Source organism: Antedon bifida, chromosome 10 (genome assembly GCF_963402885.1).
Source record: "Antedon bifida chromosome 10, ecAntBifi1.1, whole genome shotgun sequence".
Taxonomy (NCBI): Eukaryota; Metazoa; Echinodermata; class Crinoidea; order Comatulida; family Antedonidae; genus Antedon; species Antedon bifida.
In genome coordinates this window covers 4,495,813-4,521,210 of record NC_136235.1, presented here as the reverse complement: position 1 = coordinate 4,521,210, position 25,398 = coordinate 4,495,813, and the positions used below count along the sequence as shown (strand labels likewise).

The following is a 25,398-nucleotide window of genomic DNA, read 5'->3' as shown; positions in this document are numbered from 1 at the left end:
GTTCATCTCAACATAATAAAATTTAATAATTGATCATGACTCAAAATTTCCAGATGGCTATATTGTGAACTGACAAATGAAACAAACAATTTATCAATAAATGGACTTGGTGAAACATGGCAACGGACAAACATAAATACAAACAGAGATGAAAACATTTGGGCCTCACGAGTGTTGTGGGAATATTTGACTAACCCCCATGCTAGACACCAAGATCAATAACCTTTTGTTAGTGCATTCCAAGCGTCCTCTCAACCATTAACAATTGATTTTCTCTTTAAAGTTTAAACACATAGGCAAGGACTTATTGGACTAAACAATGGCACTATTCAACGTTTTGGGACTTGTTGCATTCAAAAGTAGCTTCATGTAAGAGCGTAACCAAGGTTTCGTCAACACAGTCTGCGACATTTGGTTTCGTCCAATGACAATTGAAGCTATCTTCTGTATCAACACTGTTGTCAAGTTTAAAAAAATCTATACTTGTAGGAATTAATTGTTCTTTTATGATCATTCAGTTTCATGGACGCGGTGTTGGCAAACTGGAGAAAAACATTGGGAAATTTTAAAAAGCCAGAAACCTTAAAGACCCCTTCCCTGCAATTTTGGACGTTTTTTGGAAAATAATACATATATATCACTTTAAAAACATTAAACCATGTCATTCCTTGTCTTAAATGTACGTTTTATGGTAAATTATGATAAAAAGTGAGAAACAATGCACTACCTAAGTAGCTCGCGGCGATCGACCTCTCGTGGACGGTCTTAGGCCTAGCCTAGCTAGGCTTAGTTTTGTAGGCCTAGCTGGTAAACATCGGTAACGTACGAACATCGTACGCTTGCTATATACCTAGCCTGACGTTGTATAGTTGCTGCATTAATTGTCTTTCTATTTTTGCTCCGTTGATACAAATTGGGGAAAACCCGGTATTTTCGCTGAAAAGTTAGGAGTCTTCCATTTGTTTTGGCCTCACGATCGATCGAAAAGTGGGCGAATTACAGGTGAAAAACAAAAATATCAATCCGCGCGCAATGCATTTTGGGATTTATAGCGGGCCGCTATAATTATTAGAATCGACTTATTTTTCACATTTTTAACCCTTTAAAGACGAAAAAAGTTATCGCAATAGGACCATATAGTATTATTTTTACATTAAATATAGTTTGTGATCTTAAATTAGATCTAAAAAACGTAGGGAAGGGGGCTTTAAACTTGACATGTTACGAGCCTAATTTGTTATCACATTTTTTTAAAATCACACCAACCGTAACTTATAATTATCATTAACCTTTGTTGTTAACATAACAAACAATACACCTTTCCTGATTATTGCATGAGTCGGAACCATGTGGGTGTGGTGTACCTTCATACTTCAACCCTATATGGTATGATCCATATTAACAATACCCTTTTCACCAAGTGCCTTTTTAATGACTGCCTTCATTATTCCCTGGGCAAGTCAACTTTCTCAATACCGCCCTTGGGCTGGCCTACACTAATATGACTGGTTTTCTGGAAAGTCTAGAATAAGGAACGGGTTTTTAATAACAAAAAAAAATAAAATAGGATAGTTTTGATTTTGGACTTCAAGAAAAGTCTAGTTTTCTTATTTTTTTGCTGGAAGTTTTCTCGTTTTCAGAGAGTTCTGAGTATTGAAGAGTTGACGTATAATCATCATGATCAGAAAGGATTAAAAGATAGACTGAAAGCACATTGTTGATGTCTCTAACAAAAAGTTAAACATGCTAATTTTATCATACCGGTAAATCATGTTACTGTAATAATATCTATTTTATCTTTTTTTTTTATTTACTTAATCCTGACAATGTACAGAAACGCCTACCGAAATTATCTTATCATACTGCTCAGCTTTTATTTAATCAGATTGAACTATCTGATATGCCAAAACCTGTTGTGCAATGTACAACCATTGAGATAGTAAAATATAACATCTCTATGGGGTACAACTACAGTACAATAGATAAAAGTAGACAAATAGTTACAGATATTTGATCAATTTGCATGTGACAATACATTAAAGCTGTGAAGATGATTTTTAATCAAAAATATTTTTTTGCAGTCTACTGTACATAGCACTCCATAGTAAATCAAATTTCTATTTGAGCAGGAAAATACATTTTTCATTTTTAAAACTGTTCTTTTTGGAAATGGGTCCACACACAAAAAAAACAATCAATCTTAAAAATGGTATAAAGACCCAAATTGATAACTTTCTCTAATGAATTTTCATTTGATTGAGAGGTACAATTTGGTGCAACCATTGTATCAATATGACTATGTATCACCATATTATTAATCAGCATTATCATTTATCATAAACCAAAATCACAAAAACCCTCATTATTATCACAGATTACTAATCATTAATTATTATTTACACTAGTTACATTTCCTTTTTTGGTGACCTATTATTTAAATGACATAAGGGCGTATCTAATAGATCATAACAATGTAGCCTATTGTTATATATTAGGAGCCCAAGCCCACCAAACACTCTCCTCCCCACCCCAATATAATAATAGATCATAAATGGGTGGCCTATTTCCAGTCAGTAAATAATATTTTGCCTACAAATTAATTTTGAGGTAATCCTTTGTAATTTCTCCTAGAATTTCTGTATACCTTTTGAGACCTTAACAATTATCTATACATTAAATTAAGATAATTCTCTTTTTATTTTCCACTTGTTAATTTAACTTTTGGTAAATCAGGATTTTGTTTATTTGTTTCTTTTTCCTTTACAAATAAAATCTTATATATTAAACTTTGCAACAGTCTTGTTTTCATAACACAGCATCTTTATACTTATATTTATGGTTTGAGAATGATTCTGTTTGTGCTTCGTAAGGAAATCAGCAGAAATTATAATTATCGAATACAAAAAATTATATGAAATTACCTTTTAGTATTTTCTTGTTCAAGCAAATTCTTCAGTTACATTAATTATGGATGTATATACACGGATAAAGAAGGCCAGTGAGTCAAGACATGGCTAAAAATATAAAAAAAACAAATAATATTAATAAGATTATTATCAAGAATTATTGTATGAGTCATGACGGAGTACATTTACATGGAGTCTGGGTACAAAATGTGACCAAAATTAGGGCCTTTAGGGTGGGATTATACATATTCATTAACAATATTTCAATTAATTATGTCCATATTTAGGCTAATTATGTCCATATTTAGGCTAAATATGATATGCAAAAATACACTATGACTAGGCCTATTATTAATACCTTAAAGCATGCAAAATTAAAAAATGCAAATATCCAAACTAAATTCTTTATTATTCATATTTATTTGATCAATATTAATGTTGATACTTTTTGTATATATATAGGCCTATGCTAAAATTAAAAATTACACTCTAAAAACAAGTCTTTTTATAGTTATACATTCATCGCCCTTGTACTCGAGGGGCAAAGCTGGGTGTAGCATTATACATTAAGATCAATAGGAGAGGAGAGCAATGGTCAGAAGTAACATTCTAGACTAGGCTAGCCATGGCTCTAGCTAGAGTAGAGAATGTCAGATCAAGTGAGAGGGAATCTGCTACTCTCATTCATTCAGTCAGCTCTGTGTGTAGAGGCTAGCTCTCACTTTTTGCCTCTCCAGCCTAGCTACTCCTCTATCTAGTAGCCTAGATTGAATAGAAAATCCGGTATATAATACAATATAAGAAAGAAAACAATGTATAGTTCTTCCTAAATATCATCTTTTGTGATGACTTAGGCCAGGCCCTAGTGCTGTCTTAATTTCTTTACAACTATCGACTTCAGACTCATCAGCACATTGTTATGATTCATGACGTAGTAGGTGAGAGAACGCTATGTGGGTCAAATTGTGACGTCACACTATTGCCAATTATGGTCATAGAAACGTGTACGTCATCATACACGCCTCCTTACCAGTAAGTTATTGAATGTACTGGTAAATTCCGCAAACATTAATCAATTAATTACGTATTGCATAATCAATTAAGGAATTTGACGTACATGAGGTTTATTTCAAATGTGTTTTCAATAATATATGATACTGTATTTGTTAAATATTTTATTCGATATTATAGGCCCTATACTTTATTATGGTAATATGATGTATAGTGTTAAAAAAAATAGTTATTACTACTGACTGTTTTATAGTACTGTACAGTATAAAATGCATGGTTTGTAACCTAAATGATAATTTTAACTACTGTAAATTATTTAATTGAAGTACTGTACAGTCAAATTATATAAATTGAATAATAATATGTTTGGGCTATAGCCTATTCTCACTCATCCTAGTCATTTTTTTTTGGTTACCGGATATTAAATATTATTATTATTCTTATAAAGTTTATTTGTGTTTCAAAATATACTGTAAATATAAATGTATTTAAAATCCATGTGTACAAAATTAAAAGTTGTTTATGATTGAATTAATTATTTTCAACATTGTTTTCCATTAGTTATAATCAAAACACAGTTGAAAATACTTTGGTGATCTTGAAACTCTTTAAAAATATATTTCAACATATGGAGAGGATTATATTTGCAGGGTTAAGTTCATTCCAATGATTTTATCAGGACTCCTTTATTTAATGATAAGTAATGATGCAACATTGGGACAATATGTAGCTAGGTCATTGGCCTTGCTTTTTTATCCAAAACCAAATTTCATCTGTTAAATCAACATTAGTCACAATTTACAGTGGAAATCTATACCATGTTGTGGGAGCTCTCCATTAATAAGGTGGAATACAACTTCGAAACTCTTTAAATAATATGTAAGCAGGAAGTATATGTTTCTGTAATTTCTCACACATGCTTAAAGTAATTCACTCCATAAATGAGTAAAATACAAATTTATACTGTACTAATTTCACAGAAAACACAAACAAAATAATGTATAATTTTTCTTTAAAAATTTATTTTATATACAAACAAAACACAACAAAATTGAATATAGATTAATGAAAATGCTTCTCCGTAAGTTTCTGTGTCTTTTGAATGTTAATATCTTTGTAAAAAAAAAGATTTTCTAATGTAATTCTAAGTATGGGGCAACAAATACAGGTACTGTAATACCAGGGAGTTGTTAATCAGAAACTCCCTGGTAATACCATAATGTTAAATGTTTTTCGCAAATGATGAGAAATAAAAAAACATTAGGCCCATGTTTTGTTTCCTATGAAACAAAATGGTTCTTTATTGCACAGAAACTGGTTATAATATAATATATATTTTTATCTTAAAACTCAACTTCTTCTTGTCAGAACAGGATCAAACCAACATGAACAGAATCAGATTTACTTTCTTTTTTTTATCATTTTGTTTAAAACTTTTTCGAATTTGTTAGATCATTGAAATTAGATCAAACTTGTACAGCTGTATATTGGTATGAATTTCTTCTTGAGTTTATCATGATTTTGTTAATAGCCTTAAAAGAGCGAGGGCTCCACATGATGCACCAGTAACGGCAAGAGCTTTGAATGTAAATTCCTCGGTCCAATCTTTCCGTCTGAAGTTGGAAACAAATTCGTCCTATGAAGAGAAAATATAATAAATGATTGTTAAACTTGTGATACTGCGATTAAAACGATGAGTGTTAAATATTGAATTGAACTAATGCCAATTATTATAGATTTTAAACAGTCTATTGCATAAGTGGAATTCAAACTATTTATCATAAATTTGGCAAGAACCCAATTCCCATAGGCATTCACTTACACTGTCAAAAATATGCATTTACTTTTGGCTGAAAAGAAGCAAATTACCCCTTTAAATTAGTAAATATCCTTACCCATCCTCCTTGCTTATTAATCCAGCTAGATAGTCTTAATGCTACATATTCTCCAGTATATTTAATTAATGTCTCAACTTGATCATCAAGATTGTTATCAACACAATATTGGGCCAATCTGGCACCAAATACATAGACCATAATAACACGACCCCAATTAACTGGACCTTCTTCGAACATGGTATTCAAACTTGACGTAAATCCATCAGATCCGTCCCTTTCAGGATTGTATTTTAACTTCCTTACAATTCCACTAAGAGAAATATCATATTTGCTACCAACTTCATCTCCAATCCTTCGCAGTGTTTCTGCATAATGCGAATTAACCTTATGATTTCCATGTACTTTGTAAGTAATAAAGTCCCTTGCAAGTTCTCTCGCTATTCGTTCAATATCTCCATCCTGTTTATTATTTCCTCTTCTCTTTCTATACTTAGGCCCGTCTACTTCTGATTCGTCTGAGCTGGCTGATGGCGTTGGGGAAGGCAATATGTCGACGTCACGGTTCTCTTCATCCTGGCTTTGCTGTTTAGCTGAATTAAAATACGTATTTGAAACGGCTTCTTTCTTTAGTGGCGATTCTGTTAAGCAAGTCGCCGACATCTTCGATAAATTGTTAATCATTTGAATATCCTGAAATGTAATAATGAACGTCAGTAACTTGGTCAGGAAGTGAAGAAAAATCAAGAATTTCGCCGGCTCCACCAAAATTCTTCACTTTTCACACTCTTCCTTCGCTTGCTACACACCAACAATCAGTGTTTGTTACGTGCGATAGATCGTTTTTACCATGCACCGTGGATTTTCGATAGACGCTCTATTTGTTCTTCTTATTGGTTTGCATGCGTATGCCTTATCCAATCACAATCAGTTAAATGATGACGCTCTCGTGTGAGAGTAACAACTTCACACCACCGAAAAAGCTAACGAAATTACGAAAGATATTTTTAGTTGAAAACGACATTGTATCGGGATTTTTTTTAAATTTCTCGCTATTTCGTGTATGTTGTTGTAAGTATTTATTAATTTTGAAACTCTAATAAAAAATACATGTAATATATTTTCAAAATAGGCCTAGTAAACAATTTACTAGATTATCGAAATGAACTAGGCCTATATCGTTAGAAATAAAATTTAAAATCTAGGGCTAGGCTAGCTAGTAGTATTGTAAGGCCAGGCCTACCTCCTGTGGGCGGGGTAGTAGCCCTAGCCTATTAGGCTATGCCTAGTTGTTACAGAGTAGGCCTAGCCTAGTACTACTACTGTACGCCTAGTACTACTAGTAGGTAGCGGATAGTAGGGCCTAGGCCGCCCTCCTAGCTAGTTAGGCCGTGTGCGACTTGTGACGTGTAGGAGGCCTATCCTATCTATATGTTAACTAGCCTATATTAATTAGGCCTACCTCTTATATTATTGGGCCTGTTTCTGCAATGCTGCATTGCATATCCTCTGTCTGTTAATTGCCGATGAATATCACTGCGCCAAAAAAGATGTTCTTGTGTTTTCAACTTGTCTTGATTGTTGAGGCAAGGACAAGTGGTTTGTGACAATAAAAGAATGCTCTTTCACGAATGTAATGATGAATTGTAGCAAATTGTGTATATAAGTATTTACAAAAACACCTCCCCACCCATATAATTGGTTCAAGCGGTATTATAACAATTTAATATGACATTTATATAATAATACTGTATTTCTTTACAGAAATTAAAATTAGCCATGAAACAACCATCAGAAAAAGATTTAAAAACACGAGAAAAGGAAAATGAAGAGGACACAAATATCACTCTCCATGTCTGCAAAAAATCAGGAAACCGAAAGCACTCAACAAACACAATAATGACAATTGAACACGTTGGTCAAAATCTACGTACAGTCGCAGATAAAGTAAATGCAACTAGTTTAGGAGTACATCTTGGAGAAATTGGCGATCAAGTTGAATTCGATCAAAAAATCAAACCGTTGTTGTTAGTGTTTCAATCAAAGCAACCAGAACAACACACCAATATTATAGAAAAATGATTTTTTAAACAGTAAAACTGTCTTCCGGTTCCATGTTCACAGTAGACGATGAATGTCTGCCAGTGTGTAGAATATCTTACAATTTGTGACATTTATGATGACACTTTTTCCAAGTACAGTCGACTCTCCCGATATCAGACTATCTGAAAACCAGAAACTCTCCCAAAACCAGACTTTTCTTGAGGTTCGAAATTCATTTTTACCATTACAATCACATTCTGAATACCAGACTTTACAGAAAACCGGACATATTAGGCGATGCCCAAGGGTGTCCAGTATTGGGAGAGTTGACGTTATTGTACTGTAAATAGTTCTAATATCTAATCTGAAACTAGGAAAACATTCTTTTTTTTTTTAATTGTAATACAAATTTGAAATACAGTAAAATTTATTCTGTGGAATCCCTCCGATCTGGTGCTAATGGATGTGAAAGTTACTGTACCTTCTAACAAACATGCCTTATACAATTTATCACCGCATTTATTGAAAAAAAATATATAATTTATCTTTGTATTATAGTCATCATAAATTGTATTTAAGATATTTAATATGCAATCACTTGCCTATATAATTCTATAATTTTTAATATACTGTATATAAATAAGTACCAGTAATTAGTTGGTTAAATATATTAATAGTACTACTAATCTATATGTATAGTGTCTGCAAGATATAGGGAAATGGTTTATATATTTTATATGATAAATAATTTGTGATTTAAACTGCCATTTATCCATACTTCACAATCATAATAATTATATACTATTGTTTTTGTGCAATAAACATATTTTTTAATAACTGAATTTTCTTTTTAATTATTGCATAGTTCTGAAATACTGAGTGACATAACTTTTGGGACAAACACAAATTATTGATGGTGCCATCCATTAAATGCCATAACAAACTAAAGAATGTTGTTCTTTAACCAAAGTACTGAATGCTCAAAAAGTCATTTTCTACTCTATGAAGATCTTTGGAAACTTTATTAAATTATAGGGGGCGGCAGACAGAAAATAAGCATTGAGTGGTTGAAATCGGTGCATTTCGTTTACACATATGAACAAAATAATAATATGCTACTAACTTAAGTAGGGCTTACAGTTCTAAGGCTTGGTTGTTATGATCAGCGTTTTTAATCTACAGTATTATTATAACAACATGACTAGGCTAGGCCCTAGGTCTATTAATTTTCTAAATAGCTTCATATTAGGCTTGGTCTAATGAATAATTATCGCCTTTAAATGTCTCGATAGGCCCGCACAGACGATTGTGGTAGCCGAGTAAAGCTTGGTTCCCACTAGGGCACAACACAAGGACGTAAGACGCAATGCAGGCGAATTGACCAATCAAAAGCAATGGATTATTCGATTCCCTTGTGTTGGCGCTTTACGTCCTTGCGTTGCATCCTAGTGGGAACCAAGCTTAAGCATGAGGTTACCACTAACTATATAGGCCTAATGTAATGGATGGTAATCTCTTCTTCCTCAGTCACATTTGCCTAGACAGAAGAGATTACCTTCCTAAATGTACTTATTAACCTAGGCCTAACCCTCTAAATAATCTCTCTCAACTATTAAAAAAAACATGCTATTGATAGACCTCGAACCCAGGGTTCCAGTGTCATAGAGTAAACCCTTTACCACTCGACCAAACATTTCGGTTGGGATAGTCACGTCAATTGACTAGTATGATGGCATGGTTGTTCAGTCTAGGCCTAGGCTAGGCCTAGCTAGTGTGACCGTGTATTTAAATGAGGCAAATGTGACCGAGGAAGAATAACTTACCGTAATGGATAGGCTAAGAAAAATGGTGGTGGTTAATACAATTATTTGTTGTTCACCTTCCATAGGCCTATTAACACCTACTTACGGTGTTGATGAACGTCACTAATTCATGGTGAGAAGTACCTACTAGGCCTAGCCTAGTCATAGTCAATGGCCTAGGCCTAGCCTAGATCCTAGTTTTTCGTTTCTTCACGCTCGCCCACCAGCTGCATGCATCATCAGACGATAAGAGAAAAGTTTTTGAATAATTACGCATGCGCATTTTTTATTTTGCGAAATGGGCGGAGCTAAATACTGTCTGGAAACAATCAAATTATGAATTATTGTTAATTTTAGCCTTTTAAGTATCATTATCGAATTCTAACCATGACTTATAACTATTCTACATTGGACGGGAACTCGGTAAAAAAGGTATGTTTGTAGAATATAGATTACATAGGCCTAGTAATACTAGGCCTAGTATATTTCCACATGACTGCATCACTCTGATGATCAATAAAACAAGTCTAGCGCCCTCTATTTGTATTTGGTGAAAACTTTTGATTGATCTAACTTCTTTTGATGTATATACCCGAGCCAATGGTATGGTAATAATTGCTTTTCTAACGTACAACCAATGAAGAACAATTACTTTATTGGTGTTATTTATTTGGCCAGCGAATTACAGTTCAATTTACCAACATCATTTACAACTCAAATGCTTTATTTATCCGAATTCCTTATTCAACTAAAATGCTTATTTGAATTCCTTATTCAACTAAAATGCTTATTTGAATTGCATTATTTATCTGAATTTCTTATTCAACTGAGATACAGTACTTATTTAACTGAGCTCCTTATCCAATTGTGAGGTCCTCATTTAATAAGGTGATTTGCTGTAGGTGCTCATTATATTGCAGTATGCATCTTTCTACTGCTCAAACATTGATACAACAAACACAATGCAGACACTGAGAAATAAAGCAGATCACATCAACATTTCTTTAATATCTTTTATTCTTGTGTCTAAAACAACATGTTTCATTCAATCTATAGGTTTTGAGAAAATAAACATTCCTAAAAAAATAATACAAAGTCCGGAAAGGACAACCAATCAATTAAGTGAAATTTAACTTAAAATCAAAACCATCAACATTCTGTAAAATGATTAAAGAACATTCTTAATAATAAACTATTACCGTATATAACAGAGTATAATTCCATGCTCAAGTGTACCCCACCCCATAATTTAGAATTCGGCACAAAACCTTTGGGGTAATATTCATTGTTAATATAACCTCTACTTTCCAATTTCTGCAAAATTTCAAACCCAAGCCCCCTGGGACTATACCTGGTCATATACGGTAACTAGGATAGAAGACATTGTACATTGTTCATTGCTATTGATTTTTGGAATTACACTTAAATTTGTTCGAAGAAGAAACTGCATTCTATACTAATGTTCTTATTTACATTAATACTAGCAACCCATTAGGAATATATGTGATGCGATTTAAATATTTGTTCGTTTCATATTTTTGAAAGTTTACTTAATTAATATTAATGAAAAAATAATAATTTTTCTTTTTCAAAATATATACTTGTACAGAAATTAAATTGATTATATATTATAAATATAGTGTTACCCATATTATACGAGATATGATAATTAAATAGCAAATACCTCCCTTAATAGGGGTGTCTCCTGTCTCCTGAATGGCGGTATACAGTAGAACCTCTATTAAGGGGATACCTTTGGGGACAACAAAGTGTCCCCTTAATAGGGGTGTCTCCTGTATGGCGGTATACAGTAGAACCTCTATTAAGGGGATACCTTTGGGGACAACAAAGTGTCCCCTTAATAGGGGTGTCTCCTGTATGGCGGTATACAGTAGAACCTCTATTAAGGGGATACCTTTGGGGACAACAAAGTATCCCCTTAATAGGGGTGTCTCCTGAATGGCGGTATACAGTAGAACCTCTATTAAGGGGATACCTTTGGGGACAACAAAGTGTCCCCTTAATAGGGGTGTCTCCTGTATGGCGGTATACAGTAGAACCTCTATTAAGGGGACACCTTTGGGAACAACAAAGTGTCCCCTTGGTGTTTGCCATAGTGTTAATACATATATTTCCCCTCGTTCGTTTCACAGAAATGTGTCCCCTTACTAGGTTAAAATGATTAGTTGATTGGTTATCATGAATATACTATCACATCACATTGCATAAATTCTATATTAATTATTGTACAACATAAAGCAACAATATGTTTGAAATTCACACACACTGTTTACTAACATTTTCTGTTGAAAATTATCACAGAACTATTAGTTTGACTAAATCACTTGAAATAAGCACTTATTGCACACATAGATACTATACAGAATTTTATGATTATGGTAATAGTTTCTGGTTTCTGTGTTTGTCTTTAAACTTTTTAACAACAAATGGCAAATGAGAAATGATATTTTCTGGATGGAATTCTTTTTTTAAAGAATAACATACTGTAGCGAAAATAATAAATATTTAGGGCCCACAATTTATACAGAGACTGAGCCCTAAAATATATCTGGTGTCCTTAGCGTTACAGACAGATGAAACCAGATACTACACGCACTATCCCCAAATTAGTAAACACTGTGTTACTATTACATATAATATATGGTCCTTTTTCTAGTATTCGTCTACAATTTTTAGGGATTTTTAGGATTCTTCATAATAATAATAATAGTTTTTTGTATAGCGACTGACCAAAAATAAATTTTCTCTAAAACGCTATGACCACAAGGCTTGAACAAGGTAGAAATGACATCACTTCATATGCTATGCGAAAGAGATGGGTTTTCAGCAACTGTTTGAAAATGTCAATAGATATGGAATTCTTGATTGATTGTGGAAGAGGATTCCATCTTTTCCTATAGTAGTATTTTGCCTGTGTTATTATCAATGTTCTATGTGGGAGCAAAGGGTACACTATGTTCTACAGTTATCGATGTAAAACTGTGACATAATCATACTTGTCCATAGCACATTATTGGTATGAATTAAAGGACACAAAAACATTTCCATGTTATTGTTAGTACGTTGGCAATACATTATTTCATTTGGGATTACTTAATATTGTCTTATGTACTATAAGATATTAACATATTGACAAATTTTTACATTTTATATTTCAGCTTATACCATGTGGCTTCTCTGTGTACACCACATGGAATATATATATATTATAATTATAAGATATATAAGTTCACCCTTAAAACATAGTGTAATGGTAAAGTTTACATGCCTACTACATTAATAGACGAGGTGTGCTACTTTCACCGATGATAAAATAGGCACTTGCTGTTATATATGTGCAACACATATATTTTTGTTCATCATATTATTCAAGAAAATTAAAATATAATATATATTCTTTTTACAGCACAACATAATCTTAGACTTCTATATACCATATTAATATAGCTTATAAACGTACGCTAAATTTAAATGTAATATTATCTATTCTCAAAATTCTGTGTGATTTTGTTATGCATGTTCATACAGTTTACTTTCGTGTAATGTCTACTAGACGAGTAGATGTTATTTGCACAAACACAGACATTATTCAACACCATCAGTTTATTACTATAACCCAATGAGAGTGCTGTAACTTTTGTAGGAATGTTAGCCAAAATCAATTTTACCCTCTCATAACAAACAAACAAAAAAAACAACTTGAGAGGACAATCAAATTCATCCGAACACAACACAGGTTTCTTTTTAGCTTGGCAGTGTAAAATTAAATTATAGTAATTTAATAAGTTACTAAAAGGCCTATTCTTGTAATTTCATTGGTTTATTTCACCATTAGTTATTGTCTCCCACTTCAGCAGTTAAAAGTACTAATGAATGGTAAGCATTTGTGAACAATTTGTTGCTATAAATAACATGACCGAAAACAAATCTATAATGGCTCTGCTCCGTGTCCAAAAATCGGTTTGCCATTTATTTTTTGTGGCCTAACATTCAACATATTAATTGGAAAAAAAATTTATTTGGACGCTACACTTTCGAAACAGTGGCACACTTCTTGAATGAAGGTGCGTCCAGAGTAAGTAAAATAAAATTTAGAGAGAAAAAAAATGATTTAACAATAGGCCTATTTACAGTACAAGGAAAAAACTTTACTTTTGACAAGTATGCTTTGTATTCATTGAATGGGAAGAATATTTTCATTCTTTGAAATTCAATTCAGTCAAACTCAATGAATAGAATGGTAAATCTTTCATTCATTAAATTCATACCAATGGAATCACCCCTGTCTATACAAAAAAATAAAGTGGATGACCAAAATGTGAATGAATGAATATGCACTTTTTTGCATTTAAATTAATTATGTTTCTATAAACAGCGAAGCGGAATCATTGAACTTGAACAAATATTAATTGAATTAATCAAATTAATTAAGTTATAGAAATACCTAAAAAACATCTCTAAACTCACTTGCACACAGAAGCATTTCTTGTTTTAACTTTGTCGAGCACCTCTGAACAATATATTATGGATACCGGCGCTATATAAGTATGATTGATTGAACGATCTACTTTCAACATCTCATATCATATTAAATATATAATTTAAATTATTTAAAAACTAATAGCATTAATTCAAATTCAATGGATAAATTAAGAAAATATATTAAATATAATGAAAGACAACAATTTAGAAGGAAACTAAAATAATTAAAAAAATAACTTATAAATAAATCAAAACTAAATATGATAGAAACAATTTAAAAAGCAATATATACATAATACAATCAAACGTTAAAATTATTGGATAATCAAAATCTAGCCATATAAAAAAATAATTTACCCTAATGAAAATATATATTAAATATTATTATTATATATATATTCTGTAAAAAAATAATACCCCAATGAATATAAACTCTTGTGTCCAACAAATATGTGAAATGGACAGAAATACATTTTGCAAAGGAAATTTTCAATGCGCACGATACTGCAATTTCATTTTGCGCATTTATTTTTGTTATACACAAAGAGGCTGATCACGTTCAATCAACCTGTAGTGTGGGCCATCTATAATTGTCCTACACTGCATCCAAAATTGGAGCTCTGCCTTTTTTAATGGTTTAGGTCTTGGCCTAGCCTCTCGCTAAAATTAGGTGTGTTATAAAACAAATAATTAATGTTATATTCGTGTAATATAAATATAATTTCATTCGGTTGAAAGATGAAAATTGGTTATATTTTCACAAGAAGACTTCTTCTTTCATCTCATAAAATTATTTGTACCATCACATTTGACTCATAAACATTTATTATTTTTATACCGTGTTTGAAAATAAAAGGAGAGTAAAGAACACCTGAAAAACTAATAATTTCAATACATGATCAGAATTTCTAACTAGGATAATTTAGTTATAATGCTACTATACTATATGAGCCGACTTTATACATTTTTTAACAGAGGGAGCCATAGGCTTACACTAGACTTCAGAAATATTTTGCTTTATACTGGACATTGAAGTTTGTTGTACTCGAACAAAAGAGCAAATGTGAGAAAAACACAGTACATAAGGAACATACAACTTCCAAGTACTTTCGTCATTCGCCATTTAGATGCGATGATGACAATCGTGACAAAAATAAGCATAGCAAAGAGGAGCAAAATGGAGCAGAACAGATTCTTGCTGAACACAGGAGCTGGACCGTCGTAGATTATGTTATATAACAACCATGGAAACGGTAACCTAGGAGATAATAATCAATACATGATTAGAATTTGTTATAGTCAGTGGTTAACAAATCAAACTGAAATAGATTGAATTCATCAATATATTTAAATAGCAATGTATAACAAAGTATCGTAATATCTGTAGAATAGAACTTCTACGGGAACACTTCAGGATCTATGTGTCTATTTGACCAATGACCATAGACAATTGGACGCAAGATATTTTAAGTATTTTCTTAAATTATTAATTAGGTTAGTTAAATTTAATAAAACAATCAGTGATGAATGCTTACCCTACTGTTATATCAAAAATGTTACTACCAACCGAACTTGAGACAGCCATGTCCCCTAAGCCCTTCCTGGCGACTATCACACTGGTAATCAAGTCAGGTATACTGGTACCAGCTGCTATAAATGTCAAACCCATAACCTAATCATAAACAATCACAATTAATTAAACTATCCACATCTAAAACACTATTAATGATTACAGTAGAGCACTACAGTATATCTTTGACTGCAGCCTTCATTTTACTAAAGCACTTATTAAACTGCATCCCTTATTTTACTACAGCACTTATTAAACTGCATCCCTCATTTTACTACAGCACTTATTAAACTGCATCCCTCATTTTACTACAGCACTTATTAAACTGCATCCCTTATTTTACTACAGCACTTATTAAACTGCATCCCTCATTTTACTACAGCACTTAATAAACTGCATCCCTCATTTTACTACAGCACTTATTAAACTGCATCCCTTATTTTACTACAGCACTTATTAAACTGCATCCCTTATTTTACTACAGCACTTATTAAACTGCATCCCTTATTTTACTACAGCACTTATTAAACTGCATCTCATTTTACTAAAGCACTTATTAAACTGCATCCCTCATTTTACTACAGCACTTTATATTAAACTGCATCCCTCATTTTACTACAGCACTTATTAAACTGCAGCCCTCATTTTACTACAGCACTTATTAAACTGCATCCCTTATTTTACTACAGCACTTATTAAACTGCAGCCCTCATTTTACTAAAGCACTTATTAAACTGCATCCCTCATTTTACTACAGCACTTATTAAACTGCAGCCCTCATTTTACTACAGCACTTATTAAACTGCATCCCTTATTTTACTACAGCACTTATTAAACTGCATCCCTCATTTTACTACAGCACTTATTAAACTGCAGCCCTCATTTTACTACAGCACTTATTAAACTGCATCCCTTATTTTACTACAGCACTTATTAAACTGCATCCCTCATTTTACTACAGCACTTATTAAACTGCAGCCCTCATTTTACTACAGCACTTATTAAACTGCAGCCCTCATTTTACTACAGCACTTATTAAACTGCATCTCATTTTACTACAGCACTTAATAAACTGCATCCCTCATTTTACTACAGCACTTATTAAACTGCATCCCTCATTTTACTACAGCACTTATTAAACTGCATCCCTCATTTTACTAAAGCACTTATTAAACTGCATCCCTTATTTTACTACAGCACTTATTAAACTGCATCTCATTTTAATACAGCACTTATTAAACTGCATCCCTTATTTTACTACAGCACTTATTAAACTGCATCCCTCATTTTACTACAGCACTTATTAAACTGCATCCCTTATTTTACTACAGCACTTATTAAACTGCAGCCCTCATTTTACTACAGCACTTATTAAACTGCACTTATTTATTCAATTCCACAGCTCTCATTACACTGCATGACTTATTTAACTGCACAACCTTTAATTCCACTACAGGACTTACTTGATTGTAGCCCTTATTTTACCAGGACTTATTTGATTGCAGCCCTTAATTCACCACAGGAATTATTTGATTGTAGCCCTTATTTCACCACAGGACTTATTTGACTGCAGCCCTTATTTCACCACAGGACTTATTTGATTGTAGCCCTTATTTCACCACAGGACTTATTTGACTGCAGCCCTTATTTCACCACAGGACTTATTTGATTGCAGCCCTTATTTCACCACAGGACTTATTTGATTGCAGCCCTTATTTCACCACAGGACTTATTTGACTGCAGCCCTTATTTCACCACAGGACTTATTTGATTGCAGCCCTCATTTCACTACAGCACTTATTTGACTGCAGCCCTTATTTCACTAAATCAATTACAGGGAGATTTCTTAGTTAGTTTTTTTAAAAAAAGCTAGTAGTAGTGATATAACTCAAGGATGTGAACACTGAATTTAAATAAGCAGGCTACCGACAAGCACTACTATAATCAATCAATATTGATTCAACTTTACTTATTAAATCAGCCAAGCATTAAGTTATAGCAAACTAATTCCAATAAATCTGCTATAATGATCGTTGAAACAATCAATCAATCCATATATTGATCCATAAAAGACAGATTCAAGAAACAGGCAAGCAATTAATCAATTCTGATTCTGAAAACTGGTGGAACTCAGGGTCTGTTTCTGCTGCATAGCGCCGAATAAACTGATTATTTCAAAATGTAATTTTTATATCGACTGCATTTCTGCTAAAATGTTGCTCCGAAATAACCGTTTAAATCAGTGGGTGTCGTTAACAACAATCGTTAGAATTACCCAAAATGCAATTAGTTATTTTGCGCTGCCTTTTATTTAACTCTTTACCACAAAACTGTCCTGTTTCTGCTCCAAGAAAATGAAGTTAATTTATTCACACCGTTTTTAACCGGTTATTTTTATGCAGCAGAAACAGGCCCTCAGACTCAGTTTTGGTGAAACTTTTACAATAAAAATATATAATACAATTCAATCTGGAGAACCGTATTATGGTAAAAAGGGGGAACTATCTTACTTAGAGCACAAATAATGGATTTAAACCTGAAAGATGAAAGTTTACCAAAATCTTTTAACGAGAACAACAAACCATATATGGTCTAAAGAGTAATGTACACATCCAAACAATCAATAGGTATTAACTAGAGAGGCGACAAAAAAGATCCAAAACTTACAGGTTCTGGTATGCCAAATGTTTCGCCAACTTCAGTTGCCCACCAAACCATTAGGTATGAGTAACACGCGATAAAAATCAATGATACACAAAAAGTCAACACAAAAAACTTTTTTCTTTCCTATTTAAAAGAAAAAAAAATGTTAGTGAAATCAGAAAAGCGGAAAATAAAATGATGTATGAAATAAGGCATTGCAAGCATTCTTAATAATATATATATACTATAATATAATCAAATTCACTAACAATTATTTAATCTCTTGACGAGATATACTAATCAATGAACTGAGTGTACTTTAATACAATGACTTACGATCCATTGTCATCCAAAGCAATTAAAACAAAGGTTAACGAGGGAGAAGAAATTACGCCTTGCTTCATTTCATAAACTATTGTGATGAAATGACTTGTAATAATTATTAACCATCAGAAACGTTTTGTTGCACCTTTTAGTTTGATAGACAATCACCTTTGGCTTTTACACGCCGACTACAACTTAAGATTCCTACTGCACATCTGCAACAAGACATTCCTAAAAACGCTATGTATTTTCAATTGACCAAATATATATTAGGAACTTTACGTATCAAGATAGGAGGCAGGTGAACAGAGCATCTTACATTGGACAGGGGTTGGCTGTAGTGTTAAATGTATTGCCATTTGGTTCATGGGAATTTGTACCTGAATAGGGTGTGCCCTGTATTACTCTGGGAAAAAAAATGATGATGAAATGTTTGTTCATTTGAATAATAATGAATTAACTCCAAAATAGCACAATAAAACACATGAAAACTAATAAGGGATTTGACTTTTCATTTCAACTAAATAAAACATGAACTACTTACCGGTCTTCTTACATCTGGTATTGTTAGCCACATAGGTATAACCAGTGGCGCTAACAGCACATACGTGATACGTTTACGAGCTGTTTTGGGCCAGCTAATATCCAACGGTTCTTCCTCTTCTTCAAGATCCTAATTCAAAAATTCAAGATTCAATATAGTTTGTCCAAATATTCAAATACAAAGTATGAGTACATTTCAATGACATTAAATATATGTTAAGACAAAACAGTATACTATATAACATTTTAAAAGGTATTATTAAAACTCTCTAAAATACAAATGCTGATTTAGTCAAATGCACTATGCAGCTATATAGGCGTGCCTAAGTTAAAAGAATTATAATGTTTCATCATTTAGCAACCTGATAGTTAATAATAAAAAAAGAAAAAAGAACATTACTAAATAGATGTGCACTAACTACCTGAAATACATATGATTCATGTAGTTGACAGATACATTAATGATACTTTCTTTTGCATTAATTAGAAATAACTTAAACATTAGAATGAATATTGGTTTCAAATCTGAATAATTACATGAAGATATATTATATATCATTACACTGGTAATATTATCTATAAGATTCTATGACAATTCCATAGCAAAAATGCGTAAAATTACTTATTATCAATTTTGTACAGTAGTTAAAACTAATGAGGGAGAAAAAGTCTAGATGTGCTTCATTTAAAATCCATTTATCAAATCATTTGCTAACAATTTGCAACGTTTAATTCAAATTGTGCATTTGAATTGATAAAAATTAACATTTACTTTAAAAACCAATTTGATCTATCTTCAACACCTGTGATGACAGTGAGAAGAAGCTGACACATTTTGTAATTTCTCAGGTGAAAAATTATGTCTTTTTTATCAGGTAATAAATTTATCTGCTAAAATGTTACTTCCTATTACATTTTGAAATGCTTTTAAAACTTGTGAATTCATTATAAAGTCTAATAAAATGCAAGCGAATTTGTAAATTGAGTGTAAAACGTTTTGAAAAGTAATATTTTATTTTCCGGTTGTTCACTCTTGAATAAGTTATATTTTGAAATTCTTATGAATAAATAAATCAAAATAAAGTTATTTGCAAAACACAAGACAATATTCTCACATTTTCACTCTGTATCGTGTCAGGATTGTCTGCGTTGGTAGTATTACCATTCATAAAACCATTATCAAAGTTGGTTTCTGATATACCGTGATTCACCGCACCATTTACATCCACGTTCGGTAGCTGAGTGGTTGAATTAGTAGTTGTAGAAATAGTCATCTGGTCAACCTGATTTTCTGTACACATCTGATTCTGTTCTGTAGTTACAAAATAAGTCAGTGAAGTGTGGCTTGTATTTACACTGTTTATGCCATTTGATGATACTGGTTTGCTATTGACTGGTGACTTTGCGATAGCACTCATTTTTTCTGCTTTTTGTTCAACATTTGCTGAAAGAACAATTTTGTTAGCATTTATGACTTTTTTAATGTTTAGAATACATAATAGAAACCACCATTTAGAATTCAATCAAGCCTGAATTATAATTGGATATCATGTAATCAAGGAATCAATAAAAAGTTTATTGCTATACAAAATATTAACAAAAAAAGACCGTATTTATTTTAATAAACGCCCCAGGGCATTTATTGTTCAGGAGGGTTTTTAGAGGAGCGTTTATTCAAGGGAGGCGCTTTTTTTTTTTTTGTAATACGGTTAACAATAACATGTATAATTAAAATAAATTCTCCCTAAATAAGAAAAAATACAACACAATCAATATCAACTAGTGATAAAATACAGTAAAAATTCTATCAAAATTCTTGGTCAATATCGTGTGTATACATCCGAATAAATACGGTAATTGATTTTTTCAATTACTGTAACTGTAAATGACGGAGGGGAGTAGGGGCCTGGGTACAGAATTGGGGGACAATATGTGGTGGGATTATATTCTTGATTTACCAAGTCATCTGTTTGAATTTAGTCTAAATTAAGGTTTAAGATTATACCTGAGAATGGCATTATACTTGGTCATTATGATAATAAAACTATCTGATAAGTGAGACATGTAAAGATAGTTAAACATTTTCAAATTTATGACTGGGATTTTCAAAGAAATTTGTCTAAAAATAATTTCTAGGGTTTACAAAAACAGGATGGGAAACCTTAGCTTTCGCTATGGACTGTCCTTTACCATTCGAAAAAGGTCAACACCAATCACTAATTATTATATAAGAAGGCACATACATATTATACTAATCAATATTATAGTATATATAATTATATAGTATATATATACATATTTACTTTATGTCTTATAAGATATGTATTTAAGCAATGCGTCCTCAGTATTAATTAATTTAAATTAAAAAAACTTTGATCGATTAAAGTTTAAAAAAATAAAATAATCAATAAATACAACATATTCATCTTGACAACACTGAAGGAAATTTAATCCAAATCAGCTGCTATGTTATGTATTGTAAATGCCTAGAGGAAACAATACAAAATGGATTATAAAAATGAATTAAAATTTTGCGAACATTTTAATTCATGTAATTCATCCTAAATACAATAAAGCACCTTGTATAGGAAAATAAATGGGCTCATCTTTCAGTGCCTACAAGCAATCTGATAAATTACAAGTAGCTTATATTTCAATCTATCTATTTTATAGTTTGTAACAAAATTATACAAGGTTAATGAATGGATTATACTGTATGATATTAATGAGATTAAATTGAAAAACACCAAGAAACGCTAAATAAATTTGCTTAATATTATACTACTGTAGTTGCCATCAATCATTAAATCAAACATTGCTATTTTTTTAATCATTTTTATTGATTCCTGTAAAAAAAAAACAGATGCAAAATATAAATCAGGCTAGCTACTTCTTTTAAAATCAAAATTACAGTATATAATGAACGTTACAACTTGTTGTACTTACAATCGCTGAGAGGATCTAGCGTATGGATCATTAACTGTAAGGCACCATGTCTATAGAGTGGTCCAGCACACAACATAGGCATACTTCTTGTTCTTCCATTATGACCATTTACCCCATTAACCTTAGAAATATAATCAAATATCATTATGGTTATGATCATATACTGTACAACGAAATTAAATAACTAGAAGAAAACCCGCCAAAGAGCGGATATCATTTTCCCACACCCCTTCCATGACAGGTTTCAAATGAAGTTTAATTTCCAGTACATTTTGGTCATTTTCATACTCCATTTCTCCCTCAAAAAATTTTCCCAGAGGTGATTCAAATAATTTTAAACATTCCCAGTACATTTTGGTCATTTTGATACTCCATTTCTCCCCCAAAAAATTTTCTCGGAGGTGATTCAAATAATTTTAAACATTCCCAGTACATTTTGGTCATTTTCATACTCCATTTCTCCCCCAAAAAATTTTCTCGGAGGTGATTCAAATAATTTTAAACATTCCCAGTACATTTTGGTCATTTTCATACTCCATTTCTCCCCTAAAAAATTTTCTCGGAGGTGATACAAATAATTTTAAACATTCCCAGTACATTTTGGTCATTTTCATACTCCATTTCTCCCCTAAAAAATTTTCTCGGAGGTGATACAAATAATTTTAAACATTCCCAGTACATTTTGGTCATTTTCATACTCCATTTCTCCCCCGAACACTTTCCCTGTGATGCTTCTAATAATTTAAAACCGTCCCAGTACAAGTCGTCATTTTGATACTCCACCTACAGAATTTTTGTGAAATGGTATCATAAAGCACTACAACAAAATAATAGTAGTATTAGTATAACTATTAGCAATTATATAAAACATATAAACACAACAGGTGTATAGTATAAAGCTACAATATCAAATGTATTGAGTATCAATAATTTATTTAATTTTTAAGCTAAAAATCAATATTTCTAAACATTCATAGTCTTGATAACATGTAACCATTTGACCCACGCATGTTACTTTGCCAATTATTGCAATCGCTTCGGTATCCAGTTTTCCAGTTTACATTACAAACTAATCAATAAAAATATGTTTAATTCTGGTACGTCGTATTAACGTACTCAATAAATCATGGTTTCCAATTAACTGTACGTTAACACAATTTTTCATGTGATGTGTTGACAAAGTCGAACATTTTAAATGCGAAACATATGCGTTCCATAGAAGGTTTAACTATTTTTTACAAATAATCATATATATGCTATACTGTAAATAATGCAATAACTAATAATACAAAATGAGGTATAGGTGTGTCCCCTGAATAGAAGGAGTTCTAATGTACTAATTATAATAACAAATATTTTTCATGAGAAATATTGATGTTTTGAGTCGAAAATCTTTCATATTGAGAATTGTGACCAGAGTTTTGGGCATACGCTATAGTAAAGTAGACATCGCATAATGCTAATTGTCGTAATCCAGCGATTCCCGTACTGATGCGTTTCTTAGGTTTCAAATTTTAATAAGTTCTTACATATAGTATAAAAAATTAATCATTGTGATCTTTCAACTAAATTGCTATGTTATAATTTTGTTTAAAAGCACTGCTTTACCTGGCACTTTAATGAGATTTTGTAAGGAGTGATTAATTAATATTACCGAGGAGGATAGCATAATAGCATAGCAACATTATTTATAATAATAATTATCAATATCAGAGAGTAAACGTGCACATTTGTGCAAACCTATGTGAGCAGGCAGTCACATCATTAATGTCTTTTTAATGTAATTAATTAGTGTTTTACAACCTTGTTAAATACCACTTGCAAATTGCTTATGATGATTCATATTATTACTGTTTAATGTCTCCAGCAAACAACCATTGTTAATGCAATTTAAACAACTTTAATTAATTCAATTTTCAGTACAGTATATTAATGGACACCTTTGGGAAGAATAATGTTGGAATGGCGCTATATAAATAAAACGATTGATTGATTGATATAGTAATACTATTATGTAGTATAATTAGCTTTACCTCATTTTGTATAATATTTGTTGTAAAAAATAGTTAAAACTTCAACCAATACAGTATGTTTCGTATTTGAAACTTTCAAAGTTGTCAACACATCACATTATAAATTGTGTTAACGTACAGTTACCTTACAGATATTGGATTATTACGGGTTCTAATTATTGTAATACTGTACCACGATACTTTTAATTAGAATAGAAATTTCCTAATATTATATAATGTTGTGTTTACAAAAATGAAAATAAAACTGTGATTTTTGGAAGTGTACATTTCATTTCATTTCATTATTTATTTGGTCTATTTAAGTATATACAAAACAAAAAAACTGAAATTGGGGAGACCAGAGTAAACCTAAGTGAACTTAATCACTGTAGCTGAGCCGGTTGACCCAACATGATGTTTATCTGACACTAGGCACAAACAACTTTTTCTGTAGTCGTCCTCTGAACCTGCATCAAAATGATAATTTTCAAGGCAACCAATTTAAACATAATGATCAAAAGCATTATGTACGAGATTAAAGTTTACAGAATAACATTGAAATCACAGTAACCATAGAGATAATTTTAATGGTAACTTAATGAAAGTGATTATTACAGTACTACCATATTGACATTTTTAACTTATTGTTTGTAGCATAGAATAAAAGCCATTTAGTCTCTTATTACATTTAGTTCTCAAAACAATATACTATACTTTTTCTTCACTATTTTGTTTTAAACAATTTATATAAATTTCACCATATTTTAAATATATTTGTGTATTTAGTTTAAATATCCAATACTGGAAATTTGTAGTACTATCATATTAAGGTAGCTAAAGCGGATTCCTGTGTTCCTTTCGAACGTAGGGGAATCTGGTGTTAGGAGATCATAGCCTTGGAATTATGTGGTAGGACGGCCAGTCCCTTTCCATTTGAGTGAACTGTGAGTTGTTCTTATCATGAATTGAACACTACACAGGTTTTTCTGAATAGTGCGGTGTCTTACAGTATATCAGTTCAATACCGGTCATCATACTGTTACTGTACTTTAAGGTTCATAGTTTTTTTTCTAGTAGTAGACAATCTTTGAAAACATACTAGATAAGTGAAAATGTCCTTAATGTTCACTAACACTTTTTGAATAGCCCAATAATATTCATCCATCTTTCCCTTTCACCACTCAGTCATGCAAGAATTCAGTGCCAGATTGCTCAACATTTCTGGCTTCTTCATTTCTGTTCAAACTGTCATAATCATTT

General features: G+C 31.8%; 2 protein-coding genes and 1 long non-coding RNA gene across 5 annotated transcripts in view; all 3 read right to left on the bottom strand.

Annotated features, from left to right (window-relative positions):
- LOC144854244 (uncharacterized) overlaps nucleotides 1-3,803 on the bottom strand; it is a 37,023-nt gene extending 33,220 nt beyond the window's left edge. For both annotated transcript variants that reach the window (XR_013614545.1, XR_013614544.1), the window contains exons 1-2: nucleotides 3,629-3,803; nucleotides 2,922-3,014 (exon numbers count right to left, since the gene is read on the bottom strand). This is a non-coding gene — a long non-coding RNA (uncharacterized LOC144854244). The remainder of the gene's footprint in view (nucleotides 1-2,921; nucleotides 3,015-3,628) is intronic.
- Nucleotides 3,804-4,917: 1,114 nt separating this feature from the next.
- Nucleotides 4,918-6,592, bottom strand: LOC144853879 (bcl-2-like protein 2). The gene is made up of 2 exons (XM_078711734.1): nucleotides 5,813-6,592; nucleotides 4,918-5,553 (listed from the first exon to the last, which is right to left on the bottom strand). The coding sequence occupies exons 1-2, from the start codon at nucleotides 6,434-6,436 to the stop codon at nucleotides 5,431-5,433; spliced, it is 747 nt and encodes a 248-aa protein (XP_078567860.1). The 5' UTR covers nucleotides 6,437-6,592; the 3' UTR covers nucleotides 4,918-5,430.
- A 6,244-nt stretch (nucleotides 6,593-12,836) lies between these two features.
- Nucleotides 12,837-25,398, bottom strand: part of LOC144854198 (sodium/potassium/calcium exchanger Nckx30C-like) — a 39,372-nt gene continuing 26,810 nt past the window's right edge. For both annotated transcript variants that reach the window (XM_078712112.1, XM_078712113.1), the window contains exons 3-8: nucleotides 22,127-22,247; nucleotides 20,296-20,624; nucleotides 19,182-19,310; nucleotides 18,338-18,457; nucleotides 15,636-15,772; nucleotides 12,837-15,358 (exon numbers count right to left, since the gene is read on the bottom strand). In XM_078712112.1, coding sequence (XP_078568238.1) covers nucleotides 15,118-15,358; nucleotides 15,636-15,772; nucleotides 18,338-18,457; nucleotides 19,182-19,310; nucleotides 20,296-20,624; nucleotides 22,127-22,247 — 1,077 coding nt within the window. In that variant the 3' untranslated portion in view covers nucleotides 12,837-15,117. The remainder of the gene's footprint in view (nucleotides 15,359-15,635; nucleotides 15,773-18,337; nucleotides 18,458-19,181; nucleotides 19,311-20,295; nucleotides 20,625-22,126; nucleotides 22,248-25,398) is intronic.